We start from the raw sequence: 15,364 nt of genomic DNA on the forward strand, positions 1-15,364 counted from the left end.
GGGAGAAGAGAAGTTTGTGGCACAACCTCACCAGAAGAAGGGATCGGTTGGTAGGACATGTTCTGAGGCATCAAGGGATCACCAATTTAGTATTGGAGGGTAGTGTGGAGGGTAAAAATCTTAGAGGGAGACCAAGAGATGGATACACTAAGCAGATTCAAAAGGATGTAGGTTGCAGTAGGTACTGGGAGAGGAAGAAGCTTGCACAGGATAGAGTAGCATGGAGAGCTGCATCAAACCAGTCTCAGGACTGAAGACGACAACAACAACAACATGCAGATGGTGTCCTTTAGGAATGTAATGACAGATATATAGATGGTTATCTTTGCTTCCTATTTCAATCTGCTATTTTTTCTTCTTTTTTAAATGAGTACTGATCGCTATATTATTACATCTTATATTACAATGTTGTCGAAAGTGTATATTAAAAGATGTGTGTTTATTCTGTGTAAAATGTTGGACAGGCAACATGTGTTATCTTATACATCTGAGTTTGAGTTTGAGTGTTGATTATGATCTACTCTTTTCTTATGGCATATTTTATGCTGAAGCTGATGGTCTTTACAGAAGATTACTCTCGTTTTATACTTAGTGAAAGAATGAATAATCTCTTCAAATGATTTTCCTCTGCAAGTCAGTGCAACAATTTTTTGTGCTTGACATTTGTCGTCTACACTACTCATCCACTTCTTAATTTCTCATGCATTTTAATGACACTCATTCCTTCATAACTGATAGACCCACCTACCTGTTTTAATATATCAGGTTCTTAATTTAGGGGTAGACTTTGTAATCTGTGTATCATGAACTAAATATGTCCACTTATATTAAGCGGGGTAAAAGTCTAGGTTGGTTGGTTGGTTCGGAGAGTAAAGGGACTAAACTGCAGGGTCAACAGTTCCTGGTAAAAGTCTAGATCAGGGCCAGTGGTGTACTTATCTGTTTGGTGTAGCAAAGTTATTTAGCTTTCACGGTAAAGTATGATGGAAAGGAAAGATGGTAAGACAGTTGCTTGGTCTATGCAACCAGTGAGAGAGCAGCAGACGCACAATGCATTTCTAAGCAATAGTGTCATATTCCCATGTCAGTACGTCTGTAATCGTTATATATATATATATATATATATATATATATATATATATATATATAAAACAACACACACACACACACACACAAGCAAATAGTTTGGCGATCAAGATTATTACTTTAATTTAAGTTGTGCTATCAGGTTCAACCTCATCACATCCTTGTAGTTGGTGACATATTTGGAAGAAACAAATACATGTGACAACAAAGATTATTAATCAATTTTTACAAACAAAACTGTATTCCAACCTAAATGAGGCATTAGTCTAAGCAGCAGGTCAGTCTATTACCACAAACAAGTAGTTCAGCTTTCACCTTCATTGGCATCACTACTGCCACATTCCATCCTACCACAACCTTGTAATTCATGAATTCATGACATATCCACAAAAAATATTTGTGACAGTGAAGGAAATGGTTCGACTTTGAGGCTAGAAATTCATTGCCTCTTTTCTCACCTCTCATTGGTCACATGAAAGTTGTATGTTAGACATCAAAACTTTGTCTGATACTCTGTTTCCATGTAGTAAGCTCTAAAGAATGGATGATGTTTTTCTCTATTTCTTACATCAATTTCATTTTAGAGTGAAATAGATTCAATACTTACCTTATACCTTTGGTTTCAAAGTTTACCAACTGTTTACTGTTACTTAGATAACTGTAAACTTCAGTACCAACAATCAGAACACAGATACAGGCTGATTCTGTGGTGATGTTATAAACTTTCAAGGATGATGGAGAAGGGTAAATGTATCAATTTGAGGTGGGAACCCTGATCCGCAAATGACAGTGTCGAACGTTATAAGCGAAAATCGTTTTGACCGTATATGCATGCAGTGGGACCGTTGTTGTTAATATCGAAGTGTAGACAACCTTCAGAGGTGGTAGTCCGGACCAAAACAAGGAAAAAGGTCTAGTAAACATAAGACTCTAAATGCATACCTGAAGAGCAATGAATACTTGTTCATCTTCAACTCTGTGAAACCATCTCTTCTATTGTGAGCTTTTTGGTTTCCATATTTTTGTAGGAGTTAGTATGGAACAAGACAAGAAAAGAATTCCATTAAGTATAGGCTCTAAAATACATACCTGAAGAGCTATGAGCACTTGTTCATCTTTGGTATCGTGAAATATGTATCTTCTAATGAAAAAGTACTCAAGCTCTTTAAAGGTATACGTTTTAGAGCCAATGTTTACTAGACATTTTGTTCTTGCTTTGGACCATTCTACCACATCCAAATGTTGCCTGCCCTACAATCTTAGCAACAACAGTACCAGTAAGTGTATTTTATTGTCAGAGATACCAGAATAATTTTTGCATATAACTTTTGACTTGGTTGTTTCTAAACTAGGGCGCCTTACCTCAAATTGATACATTTACTCGTGTCAATCATTCCGGAAATTTTGCAACATCATCACTGAATCACCCTGTATGTTTACATTGTTTGCATCTCTTGCGGCCTGTTCAGTTGTTCTTAGGTGAGTTACTATGTAACGTATTCAAGAGTGTGTAATCCTATGTAGGAGTTACTTTGGTTTTGCAATTTAGTGTCCTAGTATTTTACTACCTGCTTTTCTTTCTTTTTAAAGAGACCATCATCATCCCTTGCTGAGAAGTTGAAAATGGTAATGATACCATTTGTGTGTCCTGAATTTGAAATATGTAACACAAAAATTCATTTACAAGATATGCACTGTGTTCTTCTAATGCAATATTATGCCTGGTTCGTATTAGTCGTATATAGGTGTTCATGGTTTTTTACTTTCTATATTTCATTTGCTACTTCTTGGGTGTCATTGTTCTACGTTATAGAAAACTGCACTGTGTGCTAGCATGTACTTGCATGTTAAATATATATATGTCTATACATATATTAAAAAAAAAAGATTCCAAGACTTACCAAGTGGGAAAGCGCCGGTAGATAGGCACAATAAACACACACACACAATTTCGAGCTTTCGCAACCGGCAGTTGCTTCGTCAGGAAGAGGGAAGGAGAAAGAAAGATGAAAGGATGTGGGTTTTAAGGGAGAGGTTAAGGAGTCATTTCAATCGCGGGAGCGGAAAGACTTACCTTCACACACACACACACACACACACACACACACACACACACACACACACACACACACACATATCCACCCATACATATACAGACACAAGCTGGTGTCTGTATATGTATGGATGGATATGTGTGTGTGTGTGTGTGTGTGTGTGTGTGTGTGTGAGAGAGAGAGAGAGAGAGAGAGAGTAAATACCTATCCTTTTTTCCCCCTAAGGTAAGTCTTTCCACTCCCGTGATTGGAATGACTCCCTTAGCCTCTCCCTTAAAACCCACATCCTTTCATCTTTCTTTCTTCTTCCCTCTTTCCTGACGAAGCAACCACTGGTTGCGAAAGCTCGAAATTTTCTGTGTGTTTTTTTATTGTGCCTATCTACCGGTGCTTTTCCGCTTGGTAAGTCTTGGAATCTATGTTTTTAATATATTTTTCCCATGTGGAAGTTTCTTTCTATTTTATTTATGTCTATACATATTATGATTTACAGTTAATGCGTGAAATGAAGGAGGGTATCCGAATAGCTGTTCTCCATAGGCAGAGGTATTTGTCACTTGTTCATGCTGTTCTTTGGGATTGTGAAAAGGACATTATTGAAGGCTTTGAAGAAGGTGTCAAAGAATTTGACCGAAGTGTGAAGATGGTGTTAGAGGTAAGCTTTTAACATACTTATGTTCTTATTTCACTAAACACTTCTTTCATATAGTGAAGTGGTCTGCGTCTTCAGTACTCTATGATGTTGTGTTTGTTGGTTTCAAACTTTGCTCTGTTAATTGTTGTATTAACATGTATCTTGAGTTCAGTCATTATTGTTGTTACATTTTCATTCTATTTTTAAAAGCTGAAACCTTACCAAGCTTTTTTCTGACACTGGTTTGACTCTTGTCTTCTCCAATATGAAAACTGTGAACGAAAGAACTACAGGACCCTAAAGCGAGAGACAAAAGCATGAGAAGTTAACAACACTATAACAAAGCCAAAAAAGTAGATACAAGTAGCTAAAAAAATAGTCCTTGCTGAAAGAAAAATGTGGATTAAACAAAAAAACCAGATCAAGTCAGTGAAAATAGAGAACACAGTGGCTGCAGTTGGTAAAAAAACTAGTGGAAGTACTCACTGGTAATTATATATATGTGGCACAGACTTAAGACAAAAAAAAGAGACACTAATGTATCAACAGAATCACAAGTTGATGTTTGTGAAACCTGTGCCAGAAGAGGAATTAAGAAAAGCTATACAGAAACTAAAGATGTAGAAATCAGCTGGGATATCAGATAATATAGCTTAGAAAAAAAAAATCTAATCAACAAGTGGCAGCAGGTGAACGCACATACATAAAAATGGTTATTTATACAGGCTTCTGGAGCTAGTGGCTCTTTCTTCCAGCAGAAGACTAGAAGGGGAAGGAAGATGGTTGAAGGAGAGGTTTAGGAAAAGAGGTAGAATTCAGAAAATTAACCCAGAACCCTGGGTCAGGGGAGACTTACTGGACAGGATGAGAAGGAAAGACAGAATTAGTCTTTCTTTCTCATCCGGTCTGGTAAGTCTCCCCTGACCCAAAGTTTTGGACTCCTTTTCCTAAACCTATCCAGTTACCTTTCCCTTCACCCCTCTTCCTTCCTCTTCAACCCTTCTGCCAGAAGAAGGAGCCATTGGCTTCGGAAGCTTGATAAGTAAAACCTTTTCTTATATATGTGTGTTTTCCTACTGCCCTTAATGAATAGAGTTTTTTTTATCGATCCAATTACATTATATTGCATAAAATAGCTTGTAAGTTAACAAATGGTCACAACATTGGTGTATATGACAAAACTGTCCTTTCGGAGAGCTAATGTTTCCAGGGAAAGTCAAAATGTGTGTGATGCTTTCAATGTACAAGTAAGGGAATAAGGATGATGCTAATAACTAGGATGATACTAATAACTACAAATTATTTTATATCATTGTTCCTAAAAATTCTATAAATGCTTATGAGTAATATGGTCACCAGTCATTACCTTAAAAGAGCACAAATGTCAAGAGCACTGTAGATGATGTAAAAGTGGTACTGGGCAGTCACGTGACTCTCCACTGCTGCTGTGATTTGGGGCAGTGAAGTGTGAATATACCAGTCAGTTATATGGAATCAGCACAGTAGTGTGGGTCAACATGGAGATGTTACAGAATGGCAGAAATGAGCCTATTGTGTTTGGACATGCTCATGACCACACCATGAATAAAGTCACCTGATTTGTTGTTGTATCAATATGGTCTGTCCAATCTGTCTACAAGAAATCGTGTGCTACTTGCAGTATGAGAAGGGTGGTTGTGAAAAGGTCCTAAATGACAGGGACCGGGGACAAATGTCACAACTTGTCAGTGACTGTTGTTTTTCAATGAATGAAGATCCATTCAATCAGTTTCTGTATGAACGCTGCATAAAGAACTGCATGCAAAGTTTGTTTGGATTCAGATATTTGCACAAGACTGTTGATCATGTGGCACATGGAGCTGTACATCTTCAGTGGCCCAAACAACACAGAAAATACATAGCAACTTTCTAGACTAGATGCTTGTAGTGTGGTCCGATGAGTCATGTTTTTGCCTCTTTTCAAATGATCAAAGCTTCGAATGCAACGGCGAATGAATGAGGTGTTTAACCTGCTTTGTGTGAAGGGTGAGGTTCAGCCTGGAGGGTTCTGCGATTTTTCAGGGGGTGCACTCACTCAAGTCAGTGTGAATATGTACCATTATGTTTCTTAAACTTTCTCAGAGACTGAGTCATTTCTACAGCTTCATAATAAGTACATTGTGAAACACCCATCTTCACAGATGATAAAAGGTGTGTTCACTGGTCTGCATGCATATTTTTCCGAGTCGACAGACTCTCAGACACCGTATCACACCTTAACTGGCTAACTGAATTACACAATCATCGTACAATAGAAAATGTCTGGAGTTATTTTGCAAAGCGGGTGAAAAGTACCAATCAACATCCACTCAATCCACCCTACATGGTAGCTCTATGGGATATGGTCATCAATGAGTGGTTTCAGTTGGATATGAAATATTCAGAAGAAATGTGTAGACACCCTTCCCTGCCAAATTGAGGCCCTTATCGAGTCTAGAAGTAATTACTTGGTGTTTGCATAATTCCTCCTGGGGTGACTGTTTCTACAAGACGATTCAGTACTTACTTACTCTGTGCCTTCTGGAATACAAGGAATCAATGTGATTTTCTGGCCCAAAGATATTTTACGACAGTTGCATTAATTCTGGTCCAAACCCAACGTTCTTGCCAGCTGAATTTGGAGATCCATCTGTAGTAATGCTGCTCAACTTTCCCCACAGAGAGCTGAGTTTCTCGACACACCGTTTAACTTTCAAAAGTAAATCATTTGCTTTAGTGGTGTCTAAAAGCACTAACTAGCTTATACTGAAGTTTCCACTAAAAACGTGGACAAAATAGAGCAGCTACACAATGTCAGTTATGGTACTTTATCCACTGCAAGAGAAACCAGCCAAATTTTTCACATGTATGAATAAACCTTTGGATCATACAGTGTGTTCTGTGTCAACAGTTTATCACTTTTACCCACTTGATAAACAGATACTTTCAAACTTATTTAGGCTCTCTAGACAGACAAATTCGACCACATCCAGCAGGCATTTATTGAACTCACTGCCTGGAGATGCCTGTTCTCTTTTGCATTATTGTATGCAACAACAAAACTAGCTTTTTCGTCATATGATTGTTTTGGCTGTATTTGTCAAAAAATGTTAAGTTACTTCTTCAGCTTCACCATTATTTGGAATGAATTTGCATCCTTGTGTCTTTGGAAAGTTAACTGCTAAGCCTGAAATGTTTTGTATCGAACTTTGTGATAGTGCTCTTTCAAAATTGTGAAGCTTTCTTGGCAAATTACTCACCTAGATTTATCGCCAAAACCTGCAGAAAATATCCTGTTATTCAGTCTTTATTGAACTTCTGATACTCTCTGTATGCTTTTATCTCACTGAATGCTACAACACAACCTCACTGCTATCTTTCACAAAGGGAGATGTGAACATTTGAACGCTAGAACTTGTTGTTGTCAGATTTTGAAGGGGATTTGCCATCATATCAGAAACATCAACCATTTCATTGTTTCTTTGTTTATTTAATTCATAAGTTGTGCATTGATAGCAAATAATAATTTAGAAAATATGTTTGTTCATCTGTCCCTGAGAATACATTACAAACTACCCTAGTACTGTTGGTAAGTGCTTGGTGAATGTTTCAAGCTGAGTACATGAAGAAGTTACAGAAGCAGAACAGCTCTGGTTTTTTATGGCTTGGTTGGTCCAAAGATGAGCACAGGCCAGTCTGTGAATGTCCCTTTCTATTGTGCTGGAAGAAATTGTATCTAAATAGTTTCATACTTTTGATGTATGTTTAGTGTATCACTTATGATTAAAATTAACTTAATTTATGTATATTTTGTTGATAATAGTTTTATTACTACAAAGCAAATGGAAATCATATGTTTCTTTAAAAGGCAATAAGTATAGTTCCTGAAGAACAAAGTGGTTTCCATGTTATTTAGATCCTTAATACAAGCCAAAAAACAAAAGCTGCTTGTATAGCCTAACATGCGGCATGCTAACTTGCTATACGGTAGTGATCCAGACTCACATTGCATCTATTCAGCAGATTAATGTCCTACCATTGGTCCGTAGCACTGGTAAGCCTGAGTGTGGATTTTAGGTTGTTTCACTCTTGTTTGGACAAACTCCACTTCAGAAAATACAGTACACAAACAGTTAATATACATTAATACATAGAACAAAGCTTATACAGTATGATTCAGAGATGGGTGATGCAAAAGCCTTCCCTTCTTTAAGTCCTTTGAGGACTTTTATGGCAGGAAGAGCATCTGGCCATTAAGTTAAATAAAATAAATTTGCCGAATAGTGAAAACGAATATCCATTACCACTGGCTAGACATTAGGAGAGAGATATGTAGTAATGGCGATATTAATGTTGCTCGCTTTTCTGTGCCATCCCATTTTGGTGTAGAGTAACTCCAATTAGTAGTTTCTGTAAGTCTAACTGTTCATTAATACACAGGATTTGATTGTTAAATGGTGTGAGACAGTTCGTCATGAACATGTAATTGAGTGTTCTGAACTACAGATTTCTCCTATTGTTAAATCTGAACTGGCATCTCCGTGATTAAGACTGTGCCATGGCTAATGTCTTTATCATGGCATAACATAGCTTCCAAATGGAATCTCTCTCTCTCTCTCTCTCTCTCTCTCTCTCTCTCTCTCTCTCTCTCTCTCCCTCTCTGCAATAGCATTTGTTAGCTGAAGTGAACACAGCAAATCACAACCTTCACAGCCCAAGTACATCCTATGACTAGATGCTTCCAGTCCCTGAAACACTTGGTGGAAAAGCTAGTATCCCACAGTGATGTCTCATGTGGAAATTAGATCTGTAGTCTGATACAAAAATTATGATACATTTATTTCAAGGACATCATGACAGTTATGTATGTTTGTTGATGTGTCATGGTCATCCTTTTTGCAATACAGTAACTACCTTTATTCTTTCACCTAATGTTGTACGTAGTATCAAAAGGAAAATTCACTCTAGAAAAGTATAAAATTATGAGACTGTATTGCTGGCAAGTGCTTACCCTCAAGAGGAAAAATATCAGTACTACCAATAGGTACATACAAAAATACTTGACAATATCCTAGCTTTCGGAACTAATTGTTCATACATTGGGATAAGATGGGGACGGTTAAAAAAGAATGGCAGGTTATACAGACTCCAGGATGAGGGATCTGGTAAGAAAAGACAGAGATCACTCCCCTTCCTACTAGTTCTGAAAGCTAGGATAGTATTGTGGTATGTATTTTTATATCTATGTTCCTACTGACAATACTGAGGTTTCACTTCCTGGAGGTAAGTACTGGTCCGCAATTCTGTCTCGTAATCTTGTCAGTTGTGTGTAGTACACTATACATAAATGGGATGGCCCATTAAAGCCATGTAACCACACAATACCTCGACAGTTCCATGAAATATTCCTATGAACAGAGAAACATTATTTTATCATTATTGTTCGCTTGACTTTCTGAAAAGCATAAATCTCAAACACGATGTTACAGTGGTATTAATGTTCCTGTTTCATTATTTTGTAGCTGTATTTGGAATATCTGCAAAAATGGGTGCCTATGGTCCAGCATGAGCAGTTCCAAAAGAATCTTCTTGAAGAAGAGTGGCTTTTTATTAAAAAAATGTGTCCTTATATTCCATGTGGAGAGGGTGCAGCAAGCACTAGCTTCTGGTGAGATGCATAATTCTATTAACTTGGTATTCTAATATTGTTAAGAAGCTGAGTAGTTGTAAAAAAAAGTTAATACATAATACTGGGTTGGTGAGTTGGAAAAGGGGTGCAGCGGGGCTGGGTTTGCCTGTGCAGGCTGAAAGTTAAAATTCACGTACCTCAGAACGGCATCTGCTTGATGTCCCTTCACTCGGCAACGTAGATACTTACAAGATCATGTAAAAGCAGCATTGATAAAAAACACTATCTAATATCTACAATTACTGAGGCCACACAACTCTAGTAATGAAAGAAAGATCTGTAGATAAACAGTCATTCAATTTTATTGAGCAGTAAGAAAATGGTTAGCGCCTGGAAAATAATTTCCAAAATTTCCACACAAAAAATTTTATTTTAGCCAAAGAAATGGTACTATTCAGTTCACAACTCATACACACATTTCATACACATAGCAGCCAGAAATCTGTCCAGACCTGATCCGAACCAAACAATGTTTTCGCAGTCATTAATTTCTCCACTAAGTTGAGTTATTACATTCGGTCCTTCTTGTGGATTCCTAAAAAAGAAATTTCTCGCCAAAATTGCTCAGTGGTTGAACACTGAAACGTGCCACGTGGATATAATGAAGGCCAAATTCTCACACGCGAATATCTTTCCAACAAAACAATTCCAAAACTTCCAAACTTCACAAAAGTGTCCGCAAATGCAACTGCTATTACGGCCACACAATCTGGATGCAACAAGCCAAATATTTCTTCATTTTACACACTATTTTGACTCTCGCTAGTAACATGACCGTCCGCATTCAGAGCTAACGGGTGACTCCCTTCTTTCAGCCTCACTACCAGTATAAATATCAGGTAACAAGTGGGAACCATCCAAATTCTGATCGGTTGTTCATACTCGCTACCAATCAGAATGTTCGCTCATGATCATACTCGTGCCAAAACTGGCCTGCACCAATCCTTATACACAGACACATTTACGTCATTCTGACGTACAAATATTAAAGTAATGTTTAATAAATGAAAACGAAAAAGCAATAATTCTGGAAATATTCTGTAGCTACTGATTTTACGCCAGATGACTTTCTGGCTGCTGTGTTACAATAGCAATCACACCTAGACATGCGTCATCAGCAAAGTGGGTAAATTCCCTAGGATCATTTTCCCATGACAGGCTTATGTCGCTCTTGTAGGTTACTTAAGACGGTATATCATGCAACATTTAAATCTGATGAATGTCCCATGTACATACTCTCATTTACTCACATTTATTCCAACAATAATATTAGACACAAATAATAATTTTGTCTGATTTTTATATTACGAAAATGAAAAATAATTAAAGTTATAATATGAAAATTCTGTACATTGAGAGTGCTGTTTATGTTTCCCAACTACACCAATAACTGAATGTAGTTCCCTAAGTGCCGGTTTTTTACTTTTTTAGCAATTTTTTTATCTCCGAAACTATGATAGTTACAATGTTGAAATTTTTATACAATCTTATCCTGAATAACAAAAGGTAGTGTACCAATTTTGAAAATAATTGAATAATATTTAATATCATTTATTTAGATTCATAGGTGGCATGAATATACAGTCGCTCGAAGTGACAAGAGGGCCGTTCTCACGCTGCAGTAGCAGCAGGTGTATATGACTCATAGGTAGGACACAACTTGCGGTCTCGTTCACAGCCTCCGGCTGCAATACTGTGGGCTGTACTGCAATGTATTTTATTGAAATAATTGTTATCGTGCATTAACTCACGATGTCACAGGGTCATGTCCACTTGTTTCTTCTTTTTTAAAATTATGAGTGACAAATAATCTATTTATCTGCACGCATCAATTGGTATAGCAAGGACTCATATCCCACAAGCAGACGTGCTTGTTATATATACACTGAGTTAGAGATGGAGCCATATTTAGTAAACAAGTGTGTGGTAGACCTGTTCAATAAAAAAGGAGAAACTCGACACTGTAATGAAAATTCTACTGTAAATACTTGCCAAGAAGGAATCATTTCACAATAGTATCTGCCAGTTCCCAGTGAAGGGTGGAGAAGATAAAGAGGAAGTATATGCACCAGTGTTGCTGTGCTGTATTTTGTTTGTGGTTGTATTTATTGCGTACGTTAAGAATAAACCTGATACATTAGGAATAAACTTTTATGATCACAACACACTCTTTCATTGTTGTATTGAAGATAAATAATATAAACTTGCAGAACATAATGCTTCACAACGAACTGAATGCTAGTTGCCTAATCAACATCATCAGGGTTGGAAAAGGGTCACCTCCAGTACACTCCAACTGGGTTACTCACCACAGTTGATGGCTAATGTATGTTATGATTGTGTATATTGTTTCAGCCTGGGGCCAACTGCTACACAGCAAATCCACACACCTTGCTTGAATCCATTGTGTAGTAAAGTAGATTTTTGCGTATCCTGAAAAATTTACTTTGTGGGATGCAACCCCTTTTCCAACTCACCAATTCAGTTATATTTACTACAGTGCCATTAAAGTTACTGGTAGACATAAACTGTATGGAGTGGTTTAAATAACTTCAGTATTAAACAGTTGCACTCATGTATGTACATATTTATTTATACGGGAGGGGCACTGTTCTCAAACAACATATTTAACAGTAGAAAAAAATAATTTTAATTTGTAATAGCTAACAGTCACTGATTGGTTCAGTCATCTGTCAGTCATAGCCAATGTCATTGCTTAGTTGATAAATGAAGTAGAGCTCAGTCATAAATATTAACAAGTGTTCAGATGGTAAGGAGGCAGTGTTGTTTGCATGATGAAACCTAGGGAAGCTAATTATTTCTATTGCTGAAGTTCATGATACCATGTCTTTTCCCTTATGTACTTCCACTTGAATTACATTCATGCTATGCTGTGCTATGTAATACATTTGTTGCGTCACTATAACTAACATATATAGATAAAAACAGCCTCAAAGTATTAATGATTCTCTCTCTCTCTCTCTCTCTCTCTCTCTCTCTCTCTCTCTCTCTCACACACACACACAACACACACACACAACACACACACACAAACACATACTCACACTCACTCTCACTCTTAAAAAGAAAGATTCTCACACACACAAAATTTCAAGCTTTCGCAACCCACGGTTGCTTCGTCAGGAAAGAGGGAAGGAGAGGGAAAGATGAAAGGATGTGGGTTTTAAGGGAGAGGGTAAGGAGTCATTCCAATCCTGGGAGCGGAAACACTTACCTTAGGGGGAAAAAAGGACAGGTATACACTCGCGAGGCGCGCGCGCGCCTCCACACACACACACACACACACACACACACAAGCAGACATATTTAAAGGCCTTATATATTAAAAACAAAGGCAAAATGTGTCAAAGGCTTTAGGACGAAGACTATGAAATAACAACAAACCGCTTCCAATGAGCAAGAGGTGACAGCTATTTACATTAGTTTCATCTGAGCAGTTGCCAGCGGGTTCATGCGTATTTGAGTCACGCTTCTGCCTTTTTGAAGTTTGGCTGTTAACATGTATTGGCAGTAGCAACAAACAGCCACATGCTATCCAGAAACATTTTTCTGGCACACCAAAGCTGCCAGATTCATGCATGCACAGAGCAGTGTTGGTTGTAGAGGGGATAGTCTTTATGTGGCCTGTGTTTACGTTCAATGAGTTAGCTGTTTCCTTTTTGTTTACAGCTCTCACATCAAATGAAACCAAACAGATTTCTGTGGCTGGGAACTATCGCTTGAATTAAAATACGTTCAACACTATTACAGAAGGCTAAAACATGTTATTAGTTTCAGTTTTGTGATTTTATTTTATTTCCACATTTTTGGCAGTCTAGCATTAATCGCCTTGCAGAACAATGAAGTCATTTCTGTTGGTTTGATAAAGAAATTTGGCTTTTATTAATCTTTTCCACTGAGACAGTCAATTTATTTGAAACGAGGTATTTCATTCCCCACCACTGGCTAGTTTCAAGTGTTTGCTGAATTTCAAGTGCACATTCTCATATTCTGGCACGTATGGCATTGTGCCATAATAAAGATCCAAACCTGAGATAATACAGTACTGGTACTCCAAGAAAATTTACATCCTGAAAACCGCACTGAAAAAGTTTAATATCAGGTTGGGGCCTACTTCATTGTGAATCTGGACATGCGAATGTGCAGTTTATGCCAAATTACGCATTCTAGTGTGGTTTACGAAATTCCGATGCTCTGGGAGTATCTTCTGATGTCCTGTTTCCTTTATGAGAAAATGCAAGATCGCCTAATGTTTTATACGTGCGAACATATGAGCTGCACATGCGCAGTATGCCTGTTTTGTGGTGCGCTCTAGCAACTGCTGAAATGAACCTGCAGTGTGACAATTATCGAATTATATGAAAGAAAATCATCATATGTTCTTAACGATTTGCATTAGGGTGTTCAAACTGCACCATTGACTGCAGGGCATGATGGGAATTTGTGCTGGATGGTTTGGTTTAGAAATGAAACACATTTTCGTTTGGATGGGTACGTCGGTGAGCAGAATTGTCGCATTTGGGATACTGCAAATCCCCATTTTGCAATTGAGAAGTCTCTCTTCACCTTCAGCGAGTGACTGTTAGGCTTGCAGTGTCCTGTCACGGAATAATTAGTGCAATATTCCTTGATGGCATGACGACTACTGAATGGTACATGAAGGTTTTTGAAGGTGATTTCATCCTGATTATCCAAAGTGACCCTGATTTTGATAAGATGTGGTTCATGCAAGATTGAGCTCAACCCCCTGAAAGCATGAGAGTGTTTGATGTCCTGGAGGAGCACTTTGGGGACTGCATTCTGACTCTGGTGTATCAAGAGGCCACTGGCACAGGCCTCGATTGGCCATGATATTCTCCGGATCTGAATTGATTTGACTGATTTTAACAGGAGACCTAAAACAGCTTAGGTCTAACCCGACACTGCCCACACCGAAAGTAGGTTTATTGTGCGGTACCGCTCCTTGTATATCTAGTAAAGCCAACCAGTGCCCTTAAATAGTGCAAGGAGTCCTCCTACCAGTTTTTTGTTAGACATAATTTCTTCAGGTCTAGTTGTCCCGAAGATTCTGTATCATTTACTCTCCAATGCCATGCACTCAAAGATAGGTGTGATGCAGTTTCTTCACCCTCATCACAGATCCTACGTTTAGGGTCCTCTTCCATTATACCCATTGTGTGTAGGCATTTTTTGAAGTTCCCATGGCTGGTCATCAGCCCAGGCATGAGTTTGATCTCTTTCCTGTCTAATCCCAGGATTACAGAGCTTCTTTTAAAACATGGCTTGTGCATCATTATCTTACCATGTTTTTGTTTGTGGATCTTGGTCCAATATCCTACGTGCTGTTTCCTAAGCCTGTTCCGTAGTTCTAATTTGATCATATCCTTGGTGATTGTCAAGATGGTTCTGGTCCAGTAAATGGAGTTGTTGCCCCCATCCTAGCCAATTGCCAATTGATTGGCTTGTTCATTGCCACAGATCCCTGAGTGGCCAGGGACCCACACTACGTACACCCTATTGCTTCCCCTTAGCTCCACAGGAGCCCTATGGCAATCTGCAACAATCTTAGATCTTGTTGCACGAGCTGCCAATGATTTCAGGGCTGCCTGGCTGTCTGAATAGATGTAGATGCTACGGTCATTGTAGCGCCTACTCATATTCTCCTCCACACATGCCCTGATTGCAGTAATTTTGCTTGGAATACAGAGGCCAGTTTCCCTAGAGAGATGCTGCTCTCCAGTCTTGGCTGAACCCTGTACAACCCTGCCCCAACGCCTTGATCTGTTTTCGAACCATCTGTGAACCAAACAATGTCCCCACTGCTCCCTACTTCCAATTATTATGTTGTAAAGCTTGTTGAAG

The 15,364-nt window shown here is 38.2% G+C and overlaps 1 protein-coding gene across 2 annotated transcripts in view; it reads left to right on the forward strand.

The window, feature by feature from the left end:
• Positions 1–15,364, forward strand: part of LOC126278658 (mitogen-activated protein kinase kinase kinase 4) — a 184,663-nt gene that overhangs the window by 74,362 nt on the left and 94,937 nt on the right. For both annotated transcript variants that reach the window (XM_049978889.1, XM_049978878.1), the window contains exons 11-12: positions 3,634–3,795; positions 9,315–9,460. In XM_049978889.1, the coding sequence (XP_049834846.1) occupies positions 3,634–3,795; positions 9,315–9,460 (308 nt within the window). The remainder of the gene's footprint in view (positions 1–3,633; positions 3,796–9,314; positions 9,461–15,364) is intronic.

Source organism: Schistocerca gregaria, chromosome 1 (assembly GCF_023897955.1).
Source record: "Schistocerca gregaria isolate iqSchGreg1 chromosome 1, iqSchGreg1.2, whole genome shotgun sequence".
In the NCBI taxonomy this organism is placed as follows: domain Eukaryota; kingdom Metazoa; phylum Arthropoda; class Insecta; order Orthoptera; family Acrididae; genus Schistocerca; species Schistocerca gregaria.